Source organism: Rhinolophus sinicus, linkage group LG11, assembly GCF_036562045.2.
Source record: "Rhinolophus sinicus isolate RSC01 linkage group LG11, ASM3656204v1, whole genome shotgun sequence".
NCBI lineage: Eukaryota > Metazoa > Chordata > Mammalia > Chiroptera > Rhinolophidae > Rhinolophus > Rhinolophus sinicus.
In genome coordinates, this window is record NC_133760.1 from 3,906,243 (window position 1) to 3,928,525 (window position 22,283).

Consider the following 22,283-nt stretch of genomic DNA (forward strand, 5'->3'; position numbering starts at 1 on the left):
CCTCCCAGTCAATATGGGTACCTCCTCACTGTCCGTCTCACTGTCCTGTTTTATTTGCCTCATAGAACTGTTTAGTGCTGTTTAACATCACCTTGTTCTTTTGGTTATTGTCTGCCCTTCCCCATATACCATACATTGGAGGCTTTAAGCTCCACAGGAGTGTGGACCTCATGAGTCCTGTTTATACTATGTCTCCAGTGCCCAGCACAGCACCTGGAGAATTGTGGGTGCTTGGGCCATGTCTGTGAGGTGGACAGATAGGATACTTGATTGTGCTTCCCAGCAGCCCCAATCCCATCAGCATGGGGAGGACTTAAGTTTCTGATCAGAGGGAGAAGGCTATAGAATCGACTGTGAGAGGGCTTTGCAAAGTCAAGAAAAGCAAAGGAGACCCAGACATCTGCAGACGGTTTCTCCTGGAGTCCTCAGCTGGACCCTAACTGCAGATGCAGAGGAGGAAGGTAAGACCTGGCAAAGAACAGTTGGTAGGGTCCTGAGCAGACATTTCAGAAGTTACCCACTGTTGGGAGGCATTAGAGTTCTGACACAGGTAGGGCAGAAAGACTTTAGTAAGCACTCTACACTTTCAGCTGAGACCTGAGAAAGCTACACCTGAGGAGGAAAGACCATGACTGAGAATAAGAGCTACAACCAAAGAGTAAAACAAAACCAAAGTAACCCTACCTTAATAAATCCTGACACCAAGCCCCATCAAGATTAGGGTGCTTTGTAGTAACTGAACTGCCTACCAGAACAAAACTCACACCCTTTAGTAGAAGATAACACTCCATAGTCTCTGCAATGTATCATCTGCAGTGCCCAGTATACAAAAAAATAACTAGACATGTAAAGAATCAGGAATATGTGACTCATAAGAAAAAAATCAGCAAAAACAGACATACCAAATATTAGAAGTAGCATGAAAAGACTTTTTTCACCCCTACCCCCATCCCCACATGAAAAGATTTTAAAATAACTTTTATAAACATGATAAAGAATTTCATGAAAAAAGAACCAAATGAAAATTCTAGAACAAAATAAAAATATAGTATCTGAAGTTAATCATGAATGGACTTTTAACAGCAAACTGGACACAGCAGAAGGAAGGATCTGTGAATTCAAAGGCAGGTAAGTGGAAACTTTGGAAACTTTATGACGATACATATTGAGAGAAAAGAAAGTAAAAACAGAACATCTGACAAATGAACTAATGTGAAGCTAGAGTTATGCCAGAGGAGAGATAGAAGAGATAGAAAGCAGCAAATATTTGAAGAGATTATGGCAGAGAGTTTCCCTAGACTGATTACAGGCAACATCCTATCGATCCAAGAAAGTCAACAAACTTCAGGTAGAAATCATTTCAAAGAAGACATCACCTACAACATCATAATCAATCTGATGAAAACCATGGGTATGAAGGGTCAACTGTATGCTAAGTACTACTCCATTTATTATTTTTTTCTAAAGATTTTATTGGAGAAGGTGAACAGTGTATTTCCAGGAATTTATTGGAGAACAGTATGTTTTTCCCAGGATCCATCAGCTCCAAGTTGTTGTTCTTCAATTTTACTTGTGGAGGGCACAGCTCAGCTCCAAGTCCCATCGCCGTTTTCAATCTAGTTGCAGGGAAGGCAGCCCACCATCCCATGCGGGAGTCAAACCGGCAACCTTGTTGTTAAGAGCATGTGCTCTAACCAACTGAGCCATCCGGTGCCCCTAGGCAGCTCAGCTCACGTTGTTGTCTTCAATCTAGTTGTGGAGGGCACAGCTCACTGACCAATGTGGGAAGAGAACTGGCAACACTGTTGCTCAGAGCTCTTGGGCTCTGCTCTAACCAAGTGAACCATCAGGCCGCCCCAATGCTCTGTCTTTTAACCCTTGACCCTCTATCTCTCCACTACCACATTTGGACAATATTCCGCATTATTGCTGGCTTCTATCAACTGTCTGCAGAACCTGTATTTTTGAAGGGATTATATGTCTAACTAGAAGCCTCGCCCCAACCACCACTGTCCTTCAAAATAGCACCAAATATAATAGCAGGAGTGCAGGTAGCTACATGTATTTCCTGGCAAACATTCTATCCCAAAGGTCTGAAATTTGTAACAGTAACTTTAAAATTTTACTGTCTTTCAAAAAAGTTCTTCCAGTTCTTAAATCAACCACCATTCATTTTTTTATATATAGGAAATTTATGTTGCTAATACTCTACAGTGACAATAAGGCATCCTCAAAACTCTAAAATAAGGTTAACACTCCGAGAGTTAACCTAGTAAAATTACCAAATGATGATTTGAGTTGAGACGCACCATCTGCATAAATAAATACAGTGACAATTATGGTAAACATCTGCCTCAAACACAACCTGGGTAATGGAAGTCTGACCCTGGGGAGAAATTACATATATGTGATGTTGAATAAGAAATCTAGGACCTAATTAGTACAAGAAAGATCATAATAACAGAAGTAACTCGGATGCTGGTATTTGTAAAGCATTGAAATCTGACATGTCATGTCTGTTAGACATAGGTAACTTGGCATATAATAAATATTTACTGAGTTAAGTAATCTGAACTGAGAACAGAGAAGACAGATACGGTGATAATGTAGACCTCATCCTAAGAAATGTTAACTGTTCAGGGGCAAAAACCTGCAGAGAAAAATCTTATGATTTTGACATCAGACATAATATTTTAGCATTTCATTACATACTTTAATGTTGTGATAAATATAGCTAGTAAAGGCATTCTAAATGACAGTCTCTGGGGAAAAGATATACATGAAAACTAAATTCCCATTTTTAAAATGTAACTTTTTTATTAAGCACATATTAGAGACTAAACAAAAAAAGAATAACAACAAAAAAGTGAAAGGTCACAGGCAATGTTGGTTTAAAGCACCATACCCAGAGACACAGGAAGCAAACCATCAGTTCTAATTTTATGAAGATGCCCCTGTACATCCTCTCAGCTCTCATAAGAACAGTTCATGAACTGCCTTTCAGAGAGAACTGAGACACAGGTGGGAGCCTCATTCAGCCCAGAATGACAAGAAAGTCCAAAAGGAGCCAAGACTTTAAAATTATGACATTTCAGACTTTATCTGAAAGCTCCTTGGGGTATAGCATGTTTTTTAGACTGAGTGGAAATGATCAAAGGTAGAAGCTTGGATCTACAGAAATGAATTAAGAGCAACCAAAAGACTAATTAGGGACAAATATTGCACAAAATTACTTTTAAATTCCTTCTAGATGCTGTTCACTGTATAAAGCAAGAATACCAATAATATATAATGGGGTTTATGTAATATGCACAAATGAAATATGACAATAAGGAAAATTGCAATTATTAATATAGCGATATAAATTCTTACATTGTACATTAAGTGGCATAATACTAACTCCAGGTAAATTGTTAAGTTAAATGTTTGTATTGTTAACTTTAGAGCAAACAAAACATATGATTATACAATAGTATAAAGATATAAAGTGAAGAAGGTAAAAAGAAATGAAATGGAATAATAAATAATACCAAATTAATGCAAAAGAAGAAAAAATGGAAAAATAAAGGTACAAAGACCAGATGAGACAAATAGAGAACAACATGGTAGACATAAACCCAAACATATCAGTAATTATATACTACATGTTAGTAATTATTTACTAAACAGTCAAATTAAAGAATAAGATTGCCAAAATGAATTACAAACAAACCCCAACATTTTAACAGATAAGGTGAAAATAAAAATAAAGCAAAAGACATATAATGTGGTACACTGACTACAAGAAAGCCAATTGGCCATATTAAGATCAAGCAAAGTAGACTTCAAGACAAGAGGTATAACCAGAGGAAAAAATGGACATTTCACAGTGATTTGAGGGTACATTCTACAGGAATACACAAAAATCTGACATCATTAAGCCCAGTAACATAGCTTCAAAACACATAAAGCAAAAATTGATTTAAAAAAATACACACACACACACACAAATCCAGTCATACTTGGCGATCTAACACTGTTGTTGGTAGCTGATAGAACAACCAGACAAGAAAATCCACTTAAAAAGTATGTGCAACATCATTAAACAACTTAATTGACATTTATTGGATGTTGTGCCCAAGAGCAGAATATATTCACCAAAATAGGCCATATCCTGTGCCATAAAAACATTTCTCAATAAATTTATGAGGAAGGACAATTCACACAGAGTATGTTCTCTGAACACAGTGGAATTAATCTAGAGATCAATAACAGAAATCACCTCATATTTGGAAATTAAACAATGTACTTCACAATTCAAAGAAGAAATCAGTTTCATGTTATATTTTCATTAGTTGTTCAGTTCAAAATAAATATTTACAATATACACGGTATTTTCATTGTTAAATTTTTATTGTTAAATACTACGTGTGACAATGTGCAGGATGCAGTTAAAGAAAGGCTTAAAGAAAAATGTATAGCTATAAAAACAAACATTAGAAAGGATTAAAATTAATAACCTAAGCTTCTACCTCAAGAAGCCAGAAAAAAGAAAAGCAAATTAAATGAAGACAAAGGAAGGAAATAAGAAAGAGCAAAAACCAATGGAACAACGGAGAAAACAATATGATCATGTCAATAGATTCATTTAGAGCATTTGACAAATTATAACCCATTCATAATAAAAATTAAGCAAACAGGAATAGAATTCCCTCAGTCTGATAAAGGGCATCGAATTATATTAAATGGTGAAATACTGAAAGCTATCCTCTAACATCAGGAGCAAGGCAAGGATATCCACTCATCACTCTTAGTCAATATTACACTAGATATTCTGTGATGACAGATCAAAACAATGGTTTCAACAATGGTTGCCACATGGGGGGAGTACTAAATGGAAAGGGACATAAAGCAAATGTACGGGGAAATGGAAATATTCTTTGAGTGGACAGGAAGGAATATGGGTCAAATATGCAGTTGTAAAACTTTATTGCACTGTTGTACTCTTAAGAACAGTATGCCTCATTGTATGTTATTTACACATCAATTTTTAAAAAAAAAAAAGTACTAGAGGTCCTAGCCAATACAGCATTAATAAAGAAAAGTATATGGGAGGGAGGTTAGGGGATGGGTGAAAAAGGTGAAGGGATTTAGAAGTACAAATTGGTAGTTACAAAACAGTCAGGGGGATGTAAAGTATAGCATAGGAAATATAGTCAATAATATATTTTTTTCTTTTTTTAAAGGAGGGCGCAGCTCACAGTAGTTCATGTGGGAATCGAACTGGCAACTGGTTATCAGTACCACGCTCTAACCAACTGAGTTAACCGACCACCCCCGTCAATAATATTTTAATAACTATGGATAGTGTCAGATGGTTTCTAGACTTATCAGGTAGATCATTTCGTAAGGTATATAAATGTCTAATCACTATGTTGTACACCTGAAACTAATATAATATTGTATGTCAGCTGTAATTGAAAAATAAAAAAATATTATTAAAAAAGAAAGAAGAGCATAAAGACTGGAAAGGAATAAATAAAGCTATCTTTATTGGCAGATGACATGACTGTAATAAAGCAAAGGAAATTGACAAACTACTAGAACAAGTGATTTTAGCAACTTCACTATATAGAAGGTCAATTTAAAAAGATACTTATAGGGGCCAGCCCGGTGGCTCAGGCGGTTGGAGCTCTGTGCTCCTGACTCCGAAGGCTGCCGGTTCGATTCCCACATGGGCCAGTGGGCTCTCAACCACAAGGTTGCCAGTTCAATTCCTCGAGTCCTGCAAGGGATGGTGGGCTCTGCCCCCTGCAACTAAGATTGAACACGGCACCTTGAGCTGAGCTGCCTCCCGGATGGCTCAGTCGTTGGTTGGAGCACGGGCTCTCAACCACAAGGTTGCCAGTTCAATTCCTCGACTCCCGCAAGGGATGGTGGGCAGCGCCCCCTGCAACTAAAGTTGAACACGGCACCTTGAGCTGAGCTGCCGCTAAGCTCCCAGATGGCTCAGTTGGTTGGAACACATCCTCTCAACCTCAAGGTTGCGGGTTCGACTCCCGCAGGGATGGTGGGCTGTGCCCCCTGCAACTAGTAACAGCAACTGGACCTGGAGCTGAGCTGCGCCCTCCACAACTAAGACTGAAAGGACAACAACTTGAAGCTGAACGGCACCTTCCACAACTAAGATTGAAGGGACAACTGCTTGACTTGGAAAAAAGTCCTGGAAGTACACACTGTTCCCCAATGAAGTCCTGTTAAAAAAAAATAATAATAATAAAAAATACTTATATACATTAGCAATTACAATTAGAAAATGAAATTAAGGAACAATAGTTTTTATAATAGTATCAAAAATATCAAATGCCTAGGAATAAATTTAATGAAAGATGTGCAAGATCCATATACTTAAAAAGTGCAAAATACTGCTGAAATTAAAGTACCTAAATATAGAGGGTGCTAAAAAAATGTATACACATTTTAAGAAAGGAAAAAACTATGTTTAAATTGTAATACTCAATATATACCGATAACAAAAGATGAATACAAGTCATGTGTATACATTTTTTGGCACCCCCAGTATATTACGATCACAAAATTAGAAGGCTCAACATGTTAATATGTAAATTCTCCCCAAACTGATCTATAGATTTAAGGCAAAAAATCAAAATTCAAGTAGGAATCACGTGGAATTAAAAAGCTTCATAGTTTCCAATTGACAAGCTACTTCTAAAGTTTATATGAAAGTACCAAAGACCTGGAATAACTAACACAATTATAAACAATAAAATTAGAGGATGATGCTCACTACCCCATTTCAAGATTTACTGTGAAGCTACAATAATTAAGACATATAATATTGGCACAGGTCTAGAAAAATGGATCACTGGAAGAGAAGAGGGCAGAGAACTAGATTCACACATTCAACTGATTTTTAATAAAGCCTTAAGTATAATACAATGGAGGAGGGGAAAGTTTGTCATCAAATAATGCTGGGGCAACTGGATGACCATAAGAAAAAATAAATACCTTGATCACTACCTTATACTTACATAAAAATTAATTCAAGGTGAATCATGGTCTTAATGTGAAAGCAAAAACAATAAAAGTACCAGGGGAAAACAGGAGAACATATTTGTACTCTTTACGTAGTCAAAGATTTCATAGGACATTAAAAAAAACAAGCCTTAAGCATAAAAGAAAAAATTAATAAAGTCAGACCTTGTTAATCTATGAGCCAGCAATTCTACTCTTATTTACCCAAGAGAAATAAAAACATAGATCCACTAAAAGCATTGTACAAGAATGTTCATAGCAGCACATAAGAACACAAAACTAGAAACAACTCAAGTGTTTATCAACAGGAAAATGGATAAACTGTAATTCATTCAAAAAATGGAATATTACTCAGCAGTAAAAAGGAATAAACTAATAATGCATACATCATGGATGAATCTCAAAAATCTTGGGGTAACTGCTACACACACAAAAAAATGTATGATTCTCTTTATATTTAGCTCTAGAAGAGACAAAAGTAATCTACGGTGAAAAAAATCTGAATAGTAGCTGCCTTTGTTAAATGTAAAGCAGTAACAAAAAAACTTTGTGAGGTAATGAAAATGTCCTGAAGCTCAACTTGGGTGATGTTTACATATATGAATACATTTGTCAAAATTTTTCAGTTGTACACATAAAATATGTGCATTTAAAAAATACTGTTATCGAGGGGCGGTTGGATGGCTCAGTTGGTTAGAGTGCGGGCTCTCGACAACAAGGTTGCTGTTTCAATTCTCACATGGAATGGTGGGCTGTGCCCCCTGCAACTAAAGATTGAAAACGGTGACCAGACTTGGAGCTGAGCTGCGCCCTCCACAACTAGATTGAAGGACAACTCACTGGAGAAACACACTGTCCCCCAATATTCCCCAGTAAAATGTATTAAAAAAAAAAATACTGTTATGGGGGCAGGGTGGAAGACCCATTTAGTCAAAGTCAAAATAAGATGGAGGGTTGACTTCTCAACTGAAACCGTGTGGTCCAGAAGACAACAACATGGTGTCTTTCAAATGCTAAAATAAAAAAGAACTGCCAGCCTAAAATTCACTGCTGAAAGTATCTTTTCAAAACGAAGATGAAATAAAGGCATTTTCAGGAAAACACAAAGTGGGCGAATTTTGTCATTGTGAAAGAAATGATAAAGAGAGCCCTCAGGCAAAAGGAAAATAATCCCAGATGGAATTATGGAAATGCCAGAAGTAATGAAAAGTACAAGAAATGGTACAAGAAAAAGATCATTTTCCCATTTCACTTGGGCAGCAATCTTGGGAGAGTCCTCTGTCCACCATCCATGCCTCTACTCCAAGATCTAGCTGGACAACAATATCTGGCTTGGGGATCCAAGGCCCTGTCCAAGTGAGAGATCAGGGTGTGAGACTTTGGAAGAGGAGAAACCCTCCTAAGGTTCTGTGACCCCCACACTCCCAGCAAGCTCAAACCCACTCTGCCAAGTCACCAGGCAGATAGAAGTCAACACTAGGCACAGCCTCACCCACAGTGACCAGGTGCCTAAAGGTCTCCAGCATCCCGTGGTGATACAGGGTCCTCTGGGCAGGGCCCAGCAGCTCCCTCTCCTCCTGGGTGAAGTGTACAGCCACGTCATCAAAGGTTACCTGCTCCTGAAATGTCACCTACATGTTTGCTGAGCCAAGACCCTTATCTCAGCTGAGCTCCCAGAGGGTTAGGAAGAGGGGTAAGTGAGAATGTGAGGATGGGCCCAGGTGTCCTGAAAGGTTTCTGGCTTCTGAGAGATACACTGGAGCCTTCCTGGGGGCATGTGGGGTCAGCCACTTCAGAGGGGAGCCCTCATAACGCTGACATGTTTATCCCCTAAGAATCTCACCCATTTCTTGACCAACTAGTGATCTTCCACAAAATCAAAATGTACCGTCATCTTCCTTTTGACACCAAGTACGAAAAAATGAAAACGTTAATGTCTGCTGATAATGTTAACATTTGTCAGGAGTTCTCCAGCCTGGGTGCTGCACTAAGTAAACACTCTACCTACTGCAAATTCACTTAATCTTCACAACAGTTTCAGGAAGCCAGTCCTACTTCCTGGGGTGGGTGGGTTATTTGATTTCAAATGAGGAGCCTGAGCTCAGACTAAGTGCATAGCGTTTGGAATCACGGTTAGGCTGGCTTTATAAAAATTCATTGAGAGATGTTCCCTCTTTTTAGACAATTTATTCCAAATGATAGAAAGACCGCATTGTTTGTTACTTAAATGTGCGGTAGCTGAAGTCATCTGGGTCTAGAGGTTTTGGGATCTCCCAGATCTTGAACGGTTACGGGACTTTCTTAGTACACTTAAGGACCGCAGGCCTCGTCGGGTTTTCTACATCTCGGTTTCCCTCTTTGGCCAGAATGACCGGCGGAGAGAACATTAATAAGGGCGGTGATGTCGAACCAAAGTCACAGGCTGGAAGGTCACTCCCATCCAGGAGTGGGGAAGTCACACGAATTCCGCAGGGTCCAGCCCATTACGAGCGAAGGGACGCGGCCACTTACCGGGAGGTGAGCTGCCAGAAGCCCCACTGCCATCGTCTCGTCTGACTCGGGGGCCCACACTGAGTCAGACCCGGGACGTGGCGTGAAGAAAGTCGTGCGGGGTCAGCCGGGCCTGCAGCCTCCACACCAGTGTCCCGGCCGCGGGAACTCTCTCCCTCAGACAAGATCCGTCCACTCTCGGCTCCAGGACAGAAAGGGGTCCGGACAGACAAGCCGAGGCCGCCCCTGAGTGAGATCTGGGGCACCCGGCTTCCCCAGCGAACAAAGCGAACCAGGGTCCTCGGAGATCACAGCCTCTCTGCCAGACCGTGTAGCCAGCAGGGAACGAGAACTACCGCGACCAAAAGCCCCGCGGCGCTGCCTCCAGACCACCGCGGCGCGGCCGATGACGCCACAGCGTCGGGACGCAGCCGCTTTCAGCATTCCGGGACCTGTGGACCGATCCGCAGATCCGTCCAGGACTCGGATCAACAAAGATCCAAGAAAGGCGGACTACATTTCCCAGAACGCAGACGGTGCTGCTGTCCCCCAATGGGTTTGCACGACCGGGCCTGTGCTGTGGGCGAGGCATTACGGGACTTGTAGTCCAGGCTCCCTGGATTAGCGTAGGCCACAAGGAGACAGCTTTAAATCACTGTAACTCCTAAACGTTACGCTGGACGGTCCCGACCTCCGGGAGGGCAGTGTCGGCGGCTTCGCAGATTCCTGAAACCCTGGGTTTGAAAATTCTGGGAATTAGAAGGAATCATGGTTATACAATCGTTGTCCACCAGGTGGCGCACTCAGACACCAATAACCTTGTTTTACTTTTCCTACAAAGCTCCGCGGTAGGGGTACGCCTCCCTGCGGAGGGACACACTGGGAAATATATCGGACCGAGGCTTGTGGGCGTGGTAGTCCAGGCTCCCACAGGCTGCACTGTGGGAGCTTTTTCTCACTATAGTTCCCAGAGTCTCCCGGTGGACAGGTCCAGACCTCAGGAAGGGCGTGGACAGCGCTGCGTAGAGTCCGGGAAGCCTGTGTGAGAATTCTGGGAAGCTGGCTTGAGAATTCTGGGAGTATAAGGGACTCATGCTTACACGAACCTTTAGCACCAGGTGGCGATGTCGGACACCTAGGGGTTCCGTACTATTTCTCCCTGAGGGACCTGCGGTAACGGTTCCTCTCCATATACGGAACACAGGGTGATTCCAGCAAATTGGCGTCACTTAGGACGCCAATACCTTCAAGATATGGCCACATTCACAAAAAGCTACGGACAACACCTCCCAGAAAGCTTGGCGGCATTGCTGGGAGCCTGGGCGGGTCTATCCTTTTCAGCGCCAGATTTCAAAGATGCCACCTTCACAAATACATCTTCCTCGGACGAAATAAAAATAAATGTCGTAATGTGCTTTTTATATTCGACAAAGATAGATACTTAAATGTTATGTACACGTACGGCTGTTTCTGTTCATTGAGTGGGTGATGAAATGTGTCCTAGCTAACCCAGACGCGTCCTTTTTCTGGCTTCTGGAACTGAGCCAAAGGAACAATCGAACTATGCCTTCATTCTGTTCAGTCTGTCTTTAGCCCTTTCCTCCTGTGTTTCATGTCTCTCTGTACCAAGACAGTGCGACGTCCGCAAGGCAATTAATGCTATGTGAAAGAGCAGCAAATAGTTACATGCAGGACGTTAAATACTGGCATTGGGACTTGAACTCCCAGCGAGAATGAACCAACGGTCCCGTGCAGCTATGCAAGGATCCCTAACGTAGCCCTCTGGGAATTGTAGTTCGACGCCTCCAGCGCAGGCGCAATCGCAGAAACGGGGGGCTGCGGGGGGCGGGGAAGGGGCCTTCATTCTGAGGTTCAAAGAATTGCAGTGTGTGAGGTTTCAGGTGGAAAGGCGAGGCAATGTCAGGCAGGGGTCTGCGAGGCCAAGCTCGGATCCTCACCCAGCCTCGGCACCGGGCGGGAGCGGGGCGAGCACCGAATCGACTGGAAGCGCGCGCCGCCTTCAGAAAGATGTAGTTGGGAGCGCCCACGGTGAGGGTGGCCTTGGACTTTCCGCGGCCCTCTAACGGTGAGAGAAAGCAAGGCGGGGAAGAAACTGAGCCGGTCAGCTGACCAAGCCTTGCAACTACGGATCGACAGACTCCGACCGTGCAGAAGCAAGCCCTGGGATAACCCTAGTGAACGCATGGCCCTCCGGGGAAATGTAGTTTGGCGCAGGCGCAGTGCGGGACAGTCGCGGTCGCAGCCTTTGTCTAGTCCCTCGGGTAAGTGACATCGGGAGTGTCCAGGACGGAGGTTGCTGGGAGGGTATCCTGTTGTTCCTTGGGTCCAGGCTGCCTTTTGTACCCAGCCGCGCGTGTCTGTCGAGTCTCTTTTGCTGCTTTCGGCCCAGGGCGGGTCGCTTCGGGGCAGTAAGAACGGGCCGAGTAGGCGGGGTTTGGTTCAGGGTATTCGAGTCCAAGAGGTATTGAGGAAGAAGAGGAGTTCTGGCTTTGGTGGAAGGGCTCGGAATCTCCCGACTCGGAGACAGTCGGAGAACCACCCGGCTGACACCCTAGAGAGACTGGAGCCAGCCTGACCTGCATCCCTCTCCTGCTTCAGTGGGGCGTCCGGGAGTCTGTGGTGGTGACGACCGAGGTCCAACCACAGTCATGTGGAGCCTCACCTTCCAGAGGGGTCTTCAGTCCCTAAAGAGTGAATGTGACTGACACCAAAAGCACAAGATATTAATTCCAGTGGCCTCGGACCCAGAAAAGTCACGTTATATATTAAGCTCTTACTGAGCACTGGCTACATGCCAGGCACCATCCAGGCCCCTTTACTAATTCACCAAACACGTTATTTAGATGTTCTGGGTGCCAGACCCTGTCCTATCCCTAAGAGCCTCTGCATAGACCCCACATGTCTCCACCCACTGGAGCCCTAGGAGGAGACGGGGAGATGATAAAAATCACATAAATACATCACTGAACAACATAACTCCCATCCTGGAAACTGCAGTGAAGACAGCAGCGCACAACGGGATGCAGCAGACTAGGAGGCACATAGTCAGCGTCATCAGGGAAGGTACAAAGATGAGGGAAACGCATCCTGCCTTGGGCCTGGGCTTTGTTTTGGGCAATCAGCCAGGGTCAAGCTTGTAAACTACCAGGAACAAGTAGTCTGTATGTCTTAGGCGCTAAATCGGTGCTCACTGAAGCTAGTGGCTTCCATCCCAGCAACAGGCGCCATCATGTGTATCCTGCTGCTCTGCTCTGTTTTTAGCCCGTTTCACACTTTAATTCTGGTAATTTCCATGTTGGGTCACCAGCTTCATTTCATGAGAAAGGGCAACTGAGGTACACCAAGCAGCTCCCAGGACCAGAGTAACAGAAGTCGTCATCCCCCTAGAAATCATTGCACCTTGCCTACCCTGGCCCTCCGTTTGGAATGGGGCCCTATCTTTGGAATGGGGTAGGAAAAACTGATGTCATTTTTCAACAGTGGCTGGAATGGTACTGAGTACCCTGCAGAGGCTCAGGAAATGCCACGCTGAAATTCAGTGCTGTTAGGTTTGGCCTGAGTGTTGGGCTCCAGGCTCTGACAGCCGCAGCTTTCCTACCTGCAGGTAGGGGTTCTGACGCTTGGTCTCTGGTCACACAGACACCTGCTCAGTCTCTCACATCCCTTTTCCCCAGAACTGTGTGCAGAGGATCTGACTGTTCATGCAAGAGTCCAGAGAGGAGGGAATGACCGCTGGGTTCCTGGATGCCGGGGCCCCGGTGAGTATATCTCCACCCTCACACTCGGGTCTCCCGGGCCCTGGCCTTGGGTCCCTACCAGGCTCATTCTGGCCTCAGATCCTTTCTGTCGCTCTATCCCCTGTCAGGAATGTGCTTTAGCCAACTCCACGCCCTCCTCCAGTTCACATTCTGAGGGCCTCCTGGCCTCCCCACCTGCCCCATGCTGCCCTAGCCGACATTGATCAGCCCTCTCACTGATGAGTCTGGCACATCCTCAACTCAGGATTCTAAGTCTTTACTCCCAGCTCACTCTCGTCATTACTTGCCAGGTGTGTACTGAGCACCTAGCAACGACCAGGTCATGGTCGTGGCACCGTTGCAGGTTTGCAGGTGCAGGAACAGGTGAGGCAAGCAGAAGTCTCCCTCCCTATGAGGCTCCAATGAGGAATGTAAATGTGCGAAGAAAGCTCAGAAAAAGATAGGCTTGGGAACCAGGCGTTGACTAGAACAGACTGGGGGACCTTCCTGAGGACATGGCCCACAGGCAGAGATGTGCGTGGGGTGGGGGCACGGGGGTGATGTCAGGCCCACAGAAAAAATGTTCCAGGCAGAGGCAACAGCATGAGCATAGGCCCTAAGTGGGACGGTCTGGAAGCAGATTTTTCCCCCTGTGCTTCTGGATAAAACACAGTATCTGACTGACACCTTGACGTTAGTCCCATGAGTCCTGAGCAGAGAACCCAGCCACACTGTGATAGATGCTGACCTACAGAACTACGAGATAATAAATGGATGCTGTTTTAAGACAGAAACTTTGGGGGAATTTACTTTGCATCAAAAGATAAATAATACAGTGGAGGGGAGCATCTGAGTTTGGTGTCATGATTAGAAAGATCATCTCTGCCCCAAGATTCTTTTTTAAAATCTGTGTTTCAAAGGCTTTGTTTCATTCATTGGGCCCATACCCTGTTTCCCCCAAAATAAGACCTAGCAGGACCATCAGCTCTAATGCATCTTTTGGAGAAAAATTAATATAAGAGCTGGTATTGTATTGTATTATATTATATTACATCATATAATATTATATTATACCTGGTATTATATAAGACTCGGTCTTATTTTGTAGTAAAATAAGACCGGTTCTTATTATTAATCTTTGCTCCAAAAGATGCATTAGAACTGATTGTCCGGCTAGGTCTTATTTTCGGGAAAACACGGTATCTTGGACGCATCAGGTGTTACTTTGGCCACAAGGGTAAGGCAGGAATCTAACCTGACAGTTTTCCAGATGCCCCCTTCCCCTACTGCCCATACACAGCTGCCACTCCAAGGGTCCCTCCACGAAGGTATGAATCCTAGTGAACCCCAAACGCCCAGGATTGTTCTCCCCTGTCTCGTTGAGTCCTCAGCAGCATTTCTTATTTTGAGACTTTTCTGCAGGTAAGTTGCTTGAAGATGGGTGTGTCCTCTTATGTCCTAAGAACCCCCTTCCAGCAGGACCCCAGCTCCACAGAAAAACCCAACCAAAATCCCAGACTTGAGAGAACCCCCTCCTACCCAGGTTGGCCTTGTCCTTGTTCACCAGCTGCTCCCACCGCGGACAGTGCCAGGGTTGGGCTGACTGAGGACACTCATATGTGATATTTCAGGAGCAAGTGACCTTTGAGGACGTGGTCGTAGACTTCACCCAGGAGGAGTGGGGGCAGTTGGAGCCCGCCCAGAGGACCCTGTACCGCAATGTGATGCTGGAGACCTTTGGGCTCCTTGTGTCTGTAGGTAAGGCATCACCTGTGGCCCCACCATGGATTCTAATTCTTTTGAGTTAAAGTGGGGGTAGGTCTAGGCTTTAAAAGCAAATACTTTGGGTGTGTCTTTGGCTTTAGGGACCAGGCTGTTTTGGTTGTGGGTTGTCAATTAGGATGTTTGGCCTACACGTAGCAGGTCCCACCTGAAAATGCCAGCAGCAGGATACCGTGTGGTAGAGAGACATACGGGGTCCCGTGACTGCAAAACCCCAGGCTGGACCTGATCTACCTGTGGAGAGGTCAGGAGGCCCCTCTGTCCTCACTCTGCACCTCTTTCTGCCATCAGTCCAGATGGGCCCCTCTGAAGGTGACAAGACAGCTGCCAGGGTCTGAGACCAGCAGAAAAGACAGGGTCTGTGTCCTGGGCGCCAATGAAAGGTGCCGGGGTTGTCTCCTTTTGGCCACCCGGTCCCCTTCACACGGCTCATTGTTGCCAGTGAGCAGGGGAAGAAGCAGAGCTCTGACTGGCCAGACCTGGGTCACATGTCCACCCCAGAACCAGGGATGAGGTCAGCAACTAAGAGTGAGGGAGGAATATTGGAGGCTGTTATGACTGTGACCTCTCCGGGTCCCAAGCCACTTTGGACCTGAGAGACTGAAGGTGGAGTGGGCAGAGGGTTGGGAAGGGTGCTGCACACAAATACTCACTCCCTGGGTCTCCCCAGAGCAGGACACTGGCTCCCGAAGCCAGCCGTCTCTCCCTGCTGAAGCTGGAGGCAGAGCCATGGGCGGTGGACGAGGGAGTTCCCCAAGGTGTGTGCCCAGGTGAGATGAGAGATACAGAGCTGGGAGGAGCCCACTTACCTCCCAGGTCTTTCTCTCTCTCTGTGTCTGCTCTCAGATTCTTCAGGAATAAACTGACTACTCAGTCTTTTAGTGAGCATTCACCAAGCACTGTTTTGCTGTGTATGAGACCGGACTTTTGTCTTTGCTGAGTTTACGTTCTTGTTGAGGGAGAAGGGCACACAACAATAGGTAAAGTAATAACAATAACAGTGAATGAGATGTTTCCTGATTATGAGGAAATGAAAGCTGGTGATAAGGTAAAGACTACAATTGGGGGAAAGACTTAAGCAGAGGGATGAGGGCTCACCGCTTCAAGGGGACATGGGAGCTGAAGCCTGAACAATGAGAACAGTGCTGCCTTGAAACAATCTGGGAGAACAGGATTCCAGGCGGAGGAAACAGCATGTGCAAGGGCACTTTGATGATGCAAGGGCTCTTGCTATGTAACACTCCAGCCTCAGTGCTTTAAACCAGAGAATCACTTATGACTCTTGCATCTGTGAGTAGTAAATCTAGGATGGGCTCTTCCATGTAACTACACATGGGCCGGGTGGTTCTGCTCTTCATACCTCCTGTCCATCTCCTTAGACAGGTAGGCAGCTCTCTAGGAAGTGGTGGCGTCTTGGCCCTCTGGCAGGCAGTTTCCTACTGGTGTCAGGCCCTGACCCTGTTCAAGCAGTGGCCCATTGCCAGGGCCCAGGAAGGATCACCAGTATGTGGAAGGGGTCACAGCAGGGTCTCTCCAGCCTCAAATAATAACTGGCTTTCACCCAGCACGTTAGCTTCCTATTGCTGTTGTAACAAATTACCATAAATGTAGTGACGTAAAGCAACACATATTATTTTACAGTTCTACAGGTCAAAAGTCCAAATGTGTCTCACAGGACTATGTTCAAGGTGTCATCAGGACAGCGTTCCTTCTGGAGTGTCTGGCAGAATCCATTTTCTTCCATTGTCTAGTCTGTAGATGCTGTCACATTTCCTGTACTTATGGCCTTGTCAATCTTCAGTGTTAGCATGGTTGGTCAAATCATCGCACACTGTGACACTCTGGTCTCTCACGTTTAAGAACCCTGTGGTTACATGGGGTCACTTGGATAAGCCACGGTAATCTCAGATAGTCAGCTGACATCAAAAGATTCGCAACCACGGTGGCCGGGTGACTCAGGTGACTCAGCACTGTGCTCCTAACACCGAGGTTGCCAGTTGGATTTCCACATGGGCCACTGAGCTGCGCCCTCTACAGCTAAGATTGTGAATAACGGCTCTCCTTGGAGCTGGGCTGCCGTGAGCACCCTGCGGCCAGCGTAAGCTGCTGTGTTCTTCTGTATGCTGCCGGGTGCTGCCCTGAGCAGCTGGCAGCTGGCGAGAGATGCGGAAGTAGCCAGCCATCGGCCAGCAGCCAACTGGCTCAGCTGGGTAGAGCACAATGATCATAATACCAACATGGGTCAGTGAGCTGCATCCTCCACAACTAGATTTAGAAACAGTGGCATGACTCGGAGTTGGGGGGTGGGGAAGGGGGAAAAAAAAAAGATTAGCAACCTTAATTCCTCCTTGACATGTAAGGTAACAGCATACTCCCAGGTTCCGGAGTTTAGGATGTAAACATCTTTGGGAGCCACTATTCTGCCCACTGCACCCAGCTTGACTCCTTTTTTGTGCCCTTACCATTTCACTAAGATGTAATATAAATGTGAAAGGTGCCCACAAGAGTACATTCCAGTGCTGAGTGGGGGTGGCAGCAGAGTCTCTGCCTCTGAGGAGAGGGATGGGTACTAGGGTGGGAAGGCCGTCCTTCCAGGAAGCAGGGAGGGACTCCATGTGTTCATTCAGCATGTCTGTTGCCCGCTGTTGTGGGTGGGGGTACATGGTGACTAAGGTGGAAAGAAGCTGCTACCCATAGGGGTTTCCCAATTAAGGGGACAGAATAAAGCAGATCAAGGTGCTCTAAACCACCACAGTCATTTATTCATCTTCCTAGTGAAGGACACTTCATCAATTCCCAGTTGATGGGTTTCTTTACATCTGAGGTGAGGAGGTACAATATTGACAGGCTGCCAGGAAGAGGCTGGGTCTGAGCCACAGGAGGGCTGAGTGCTCCTTCTGACATAGTGGCTTCTCTCACCAACTGGCATAGTGGAGGCTGCATTAGCCGGGGCCTGGCCATCGCTCTGCTCCTTCCAAGTCTGGGCATATGTTCACATTTTGCTGAAGGCCAACTCTCCCCTCAGCATCTTCTCCCACCCACATTTTCCGTACCCCCCTTGTCAGCTCCATTCGTGTCCTTATGCCAAATCCCCTCCCCTGTTCTTAGAAGTTCCCTTCCTCTCCTGACCCTTCCCTCATTTGCAGAAACCATATTGTTACACAGTCAAGGCTACTCGTGTTTTAAACCTTGTGAAACTCAGTTTTATTCTTTCACCCACCACAAACTTTTTCTCTGGAAAGGGGACTAAGGGGCATTACCATTTTTGTTCTTTCAGACTTGGAAACTACATCCAAACCCAAACTGTCACCTCCAAAGCAAGACATCTGTGAACATTCAACAGTGTCCTGGTAGGAAGCTTCCTATGGAATAGTCTGTGGTGTTCTAAGGGTGAAGATACTGCGGGCCCCTGGGAACAGAGTCATGAGAACCTTGATGGCCGTGTGCTGCAGGTGGCCTTCACACCTGTGAGGACATCTGTTCAGAAGCAGCAGCCAGAGAATGGGTTTGGGGAAAACTCACATCTGAGACCAGATCTCCCAACTGTACCTGTGACTCGTGAAATACGAGGCTCCCACATGTGGGGAACACATAGAAAGAGGAAGAATCCAGACTCAAAATTAAATGTGCAACCGAAAACCTGTGCAAAAGAGAAACCCTACACATGTCAAGAATGTGGGAAGGCCTTTAGTCACAGCTCGGCACTCATCGAACACTTACGAACACACACAGGAGAGAGACCTTACAAATGTCATGAATGCAGAAAAGGCTTCCAAAACAGCTCAGCACTTACCAAACATCAGAGAATCCACACTGGTGAGAAACCCTATAAGTGCATGCAGTGTGGGAGGACCTTCAACCAAATTGCGCCACTGATCCAGCACCAGAGAATTCACACAGGTGAGAAGCCCTACGAGTGCAGTGAATGTGGGAAATCCTTTAGTTTTAGGTCCTCCTTCAGCCAACATGAGCGGACTCACACAGGCGAAAAGCCCTATGAGTGCAGTGAATGTGGGAAAGCCTTCCGGCAAAGTATCCATCTGACCCAGCACCTGCGAATCCACACGGGGGAGAAGCCCTATGAGTGTGGAGACTGTGGCAAGACTTTCAGCCACAGCTCGTCATTGACAAAGCACCAGCGAATCCACACTGGGGAGAAGCCTTATGAGTGTCATGAGTGTGGAAAAGCTTTCACCCAGATCACACCACTAATTCAGCATCAGAGGACACACACGGGAGAGAAGCCCTATGAGTGCAATGAATGTGGGAAAGCCTTCAGCCAGAGCACACTGCTAACTGAGCATCGTAGAATTCACACTGGCGAGAAGCCCTATGGGTGCAATGAATGTGGGAAAACCTTCAGCCACAGCTCATCACTCAGCCAGCACGAGCGAACACACACCGGGGAAAAGCCCTACGAATGCAATCAATGCGGGAAGGCCTTCCGGCAGAGCACCCACCTCACTCAACATCAGAGGATCCACACAGGGGAAAAACCCTACGAATGCAGTGACTGTGGGAAGGCCTTCAGCCACAGCTCATCCCTAACCAAACACCAGCGAATCCACACTGGGGAGAAGCCCTATGAGTGTAACGAATGTGGCAGGGCTTTCAGCCAGCTTGCTCCACTCATTCAGCATCAGAGGGTCCACACAGGAGAGAAGCCCTATGAGTGTAATGAGTGTGGCCGAGCTTTCAGCCAGAGCTCCCTACTCATAGAACACCAGAGAATCCACACCAAAGAAAAGCCCTATGGGTGCAATGAGTGTGGGAAATCCTTCAGTCACAGCTCATCACTAAGCCAGCATGAGAGGACACACACTGGAGAAAAGCCCTATGAATGCCAGGATTGTGGGAAATCCTTCAGGCAGAGCACTCACCTGACTCAGCACCGGCGGATCCACACGGGAGAGAAGCCATACAAGTGCAGTGACTGTGGGAAGGCCTTCACACACAGCTCCTCCCTGACCAAGCACCAGAGAACTCATACTGTGTAGATGCACTTACACACAAGCTGGGACATGGGAAGCCTTAAGCCATAGTTCATCTCTTACTACACTTGACCCAATCATACTCAAGAGCAAGAACACAGCTCTTTCCAAAAGCGGCCTGAGGTGACCTCTGAAAATGGTTCACTATTCACTTGACCCAGAGAACCCCACAAAATCATGTAAATCAAGAGGTTCAAATCTACAGGTTCATTTTAAGAACACTCATGAAACTGCCCAGGCCATCAAGAGTATGCATATCCGAAAAGCCACGAAGTTTTTAAAGGATGTCACGTTATGAAAGCAGTGTGTGCCATTCCGTCGTTACAATGGTGGAGTTGGGAGGTGTGCCCAGGCCAAACAGTGGGGTTGGACACAGGGCGTTGGCCCAAAAAGAGTGCAGAATTTTTACTGCACATGCTCAAAAATGCAGAGAGTAATGCTGAACTTAAGGGTTTAAATATAGACTCTCTGGTTACTGAGCACATCCAAGTGAACAAAACTTCCAAGATGCAGCGGAGAACTTACAGAGAGCACAGGTGGATTAACCCATACATGAGCTCTCCCTGTAACATTGAGATGATCCTAACTGAAAAAGAACAAATTGTTCCTAAACCAGAAGAGGAGGTTGCTCAGAAGAAAAAGATCTCCCAGAAGAAACTGAAGAAACAAAAACTTAAGGCCTGGGAGTAAATTCAACATAAAATAAATGCTAATAAAAGTAAAAGTAGAGAAAAAACAAAGCAAGATCACTGACCTATTTATACACACGCCTTCACACACAGTAGACTGCTCAGATCATCCAAACATTGGGTAAATGTGGAGATGAGCCACGTTGAGGACCTTTAAACTTGAGTGCTCACTAACACTGTAGAACCCAAAAAAGGGAAAATATAGTGGGTTTTGCTGTGGCTTCTCTCCAAGGATTCACCAAATTCCAAACCAGACATTTTCAACGTGGTGAGGTACCCAACAAATGCCTTTCATATATAAGAACCAAATGCAATCTGGATTTATCAGTATTGCACACTACATTTTGGGGGGCAGGGGGGTGCTTATGAATGGCGCAGATTGACTCTGATAGTCCCTAAAAACACTATGGCAGAGTGTTTCAGACATGAGAGTGGCATCTGTATGGAAGCACCATGCATACTCAACTGTCTCAGTATGAAGTTTTCTGATCGGTGTGTAAATTGTTGGTTAAAGTAGAAGGCAACCGGTCTCACAGATTTGAACTCCATATGACAAAGTGTCATTGTACTCTAAACAGATTTTTAAATCCATTGTCTGCATTATTTGCAATAAATTAATCCTTATATGCAACAGGGTTGAAAAGATCTGTATAGGAAGACTTGAAATGTAAGCTCCATGTAGCCTTGCAGATTTTCAGATGGCTTTTGCTGCTCTGTTCTTGCTATAAATTTATTTATAGGACTCACAGGCATTAGAAACGCAGATGATGCCATTTCACGAAAAGAGGGAAGATTTTTCAGGTTAAGCCACTATCTCATGAGCAGTAGCATTCAAACGTCGGAACCTTGTTTTGCAAGGTTTATCCCTTTGAAAAATGTACAAGTTGATTTTCTCTTGAACCATTTTTTCATTGATTTTTCATACTGGTGTTTAAAAAGCTTTTGTTTTTATATAATTTAATTTGAAGGTCCATAGTATTTAAGTGAACCCTAAATCCACTAAAAGCAGTCTCCCTGACAACTACAACCCTTAAATGGTGACTTGCCACCCTTGACTTTTGCCACACAGCAATAATAACTAATACACTCTGGGAGATAATTATTTTATTTTATTTTATTGGGGAATATTGGGGAACAGTGTGTTTCTGTAGGGTCCTTCAGCTCCAAGTTGTCCTTCAATCTAGTTAGTGCGCAGCTCAGCTTCAAGTCCAGTTGCCGTTTCAGTCTTTAGTTGCAGGGGGCACAGCCCACCATCCCATGTCGGAATTGAACCAGCAACCTTGTTGAGAGCTCGCGCTCTAACCAACTGAGCATCCGGCTGCCCCTCTGGAAGCTCAGCGGCAGCTCATTATCTTCAGTCTATGTTGTGGAGGGTGCAGATCGCTCGCCCATGTGAGAATCGAACTGGCAACCCTGTTGTTCAGAGCTCTAGCTCTAACTAACTGAGCCATGCAGCTGCCTGGAGAGAATCTTTTTTAAGACAAATACAATTGGGTCACTCTTGCCTCATAACCTCCATTGGTTCCTACCATTCGTTA

General features: G+C 45.2%; 1 protein-coding gene across 1 annotated transcript; it reads left to right on the top strand.

Annotated features, from left to right (window-relative positions):
• The first annotated feature begins 11,364 nt into the window (after positions 1 to 11,364).
• On the top strand, positions 11,365 to 21,376 carry ZNF135 (zinc finger protein 135). Its single transcript, XM_074315512.1, is given in 7 exon segments — positions 11,365 to 11,807; positions 13,221 to 13,304; positions 14,915 to 15,041; positions 15,741 to 15,764; positions 15,767 to 15,835; positions 18,343 to 18,399; positions 18,402 to 21,376. Coding segments are annotated over 6 exon segments (1,995 nt in total). The 5' UTR covers positions 11,365 to 11,807; positions 13,221 to 13,247; the 3' UTR covers positions 20,063 to 21,376.
• Positions 21,377 to 22,283: the final 907 nt, after the last annotated feature.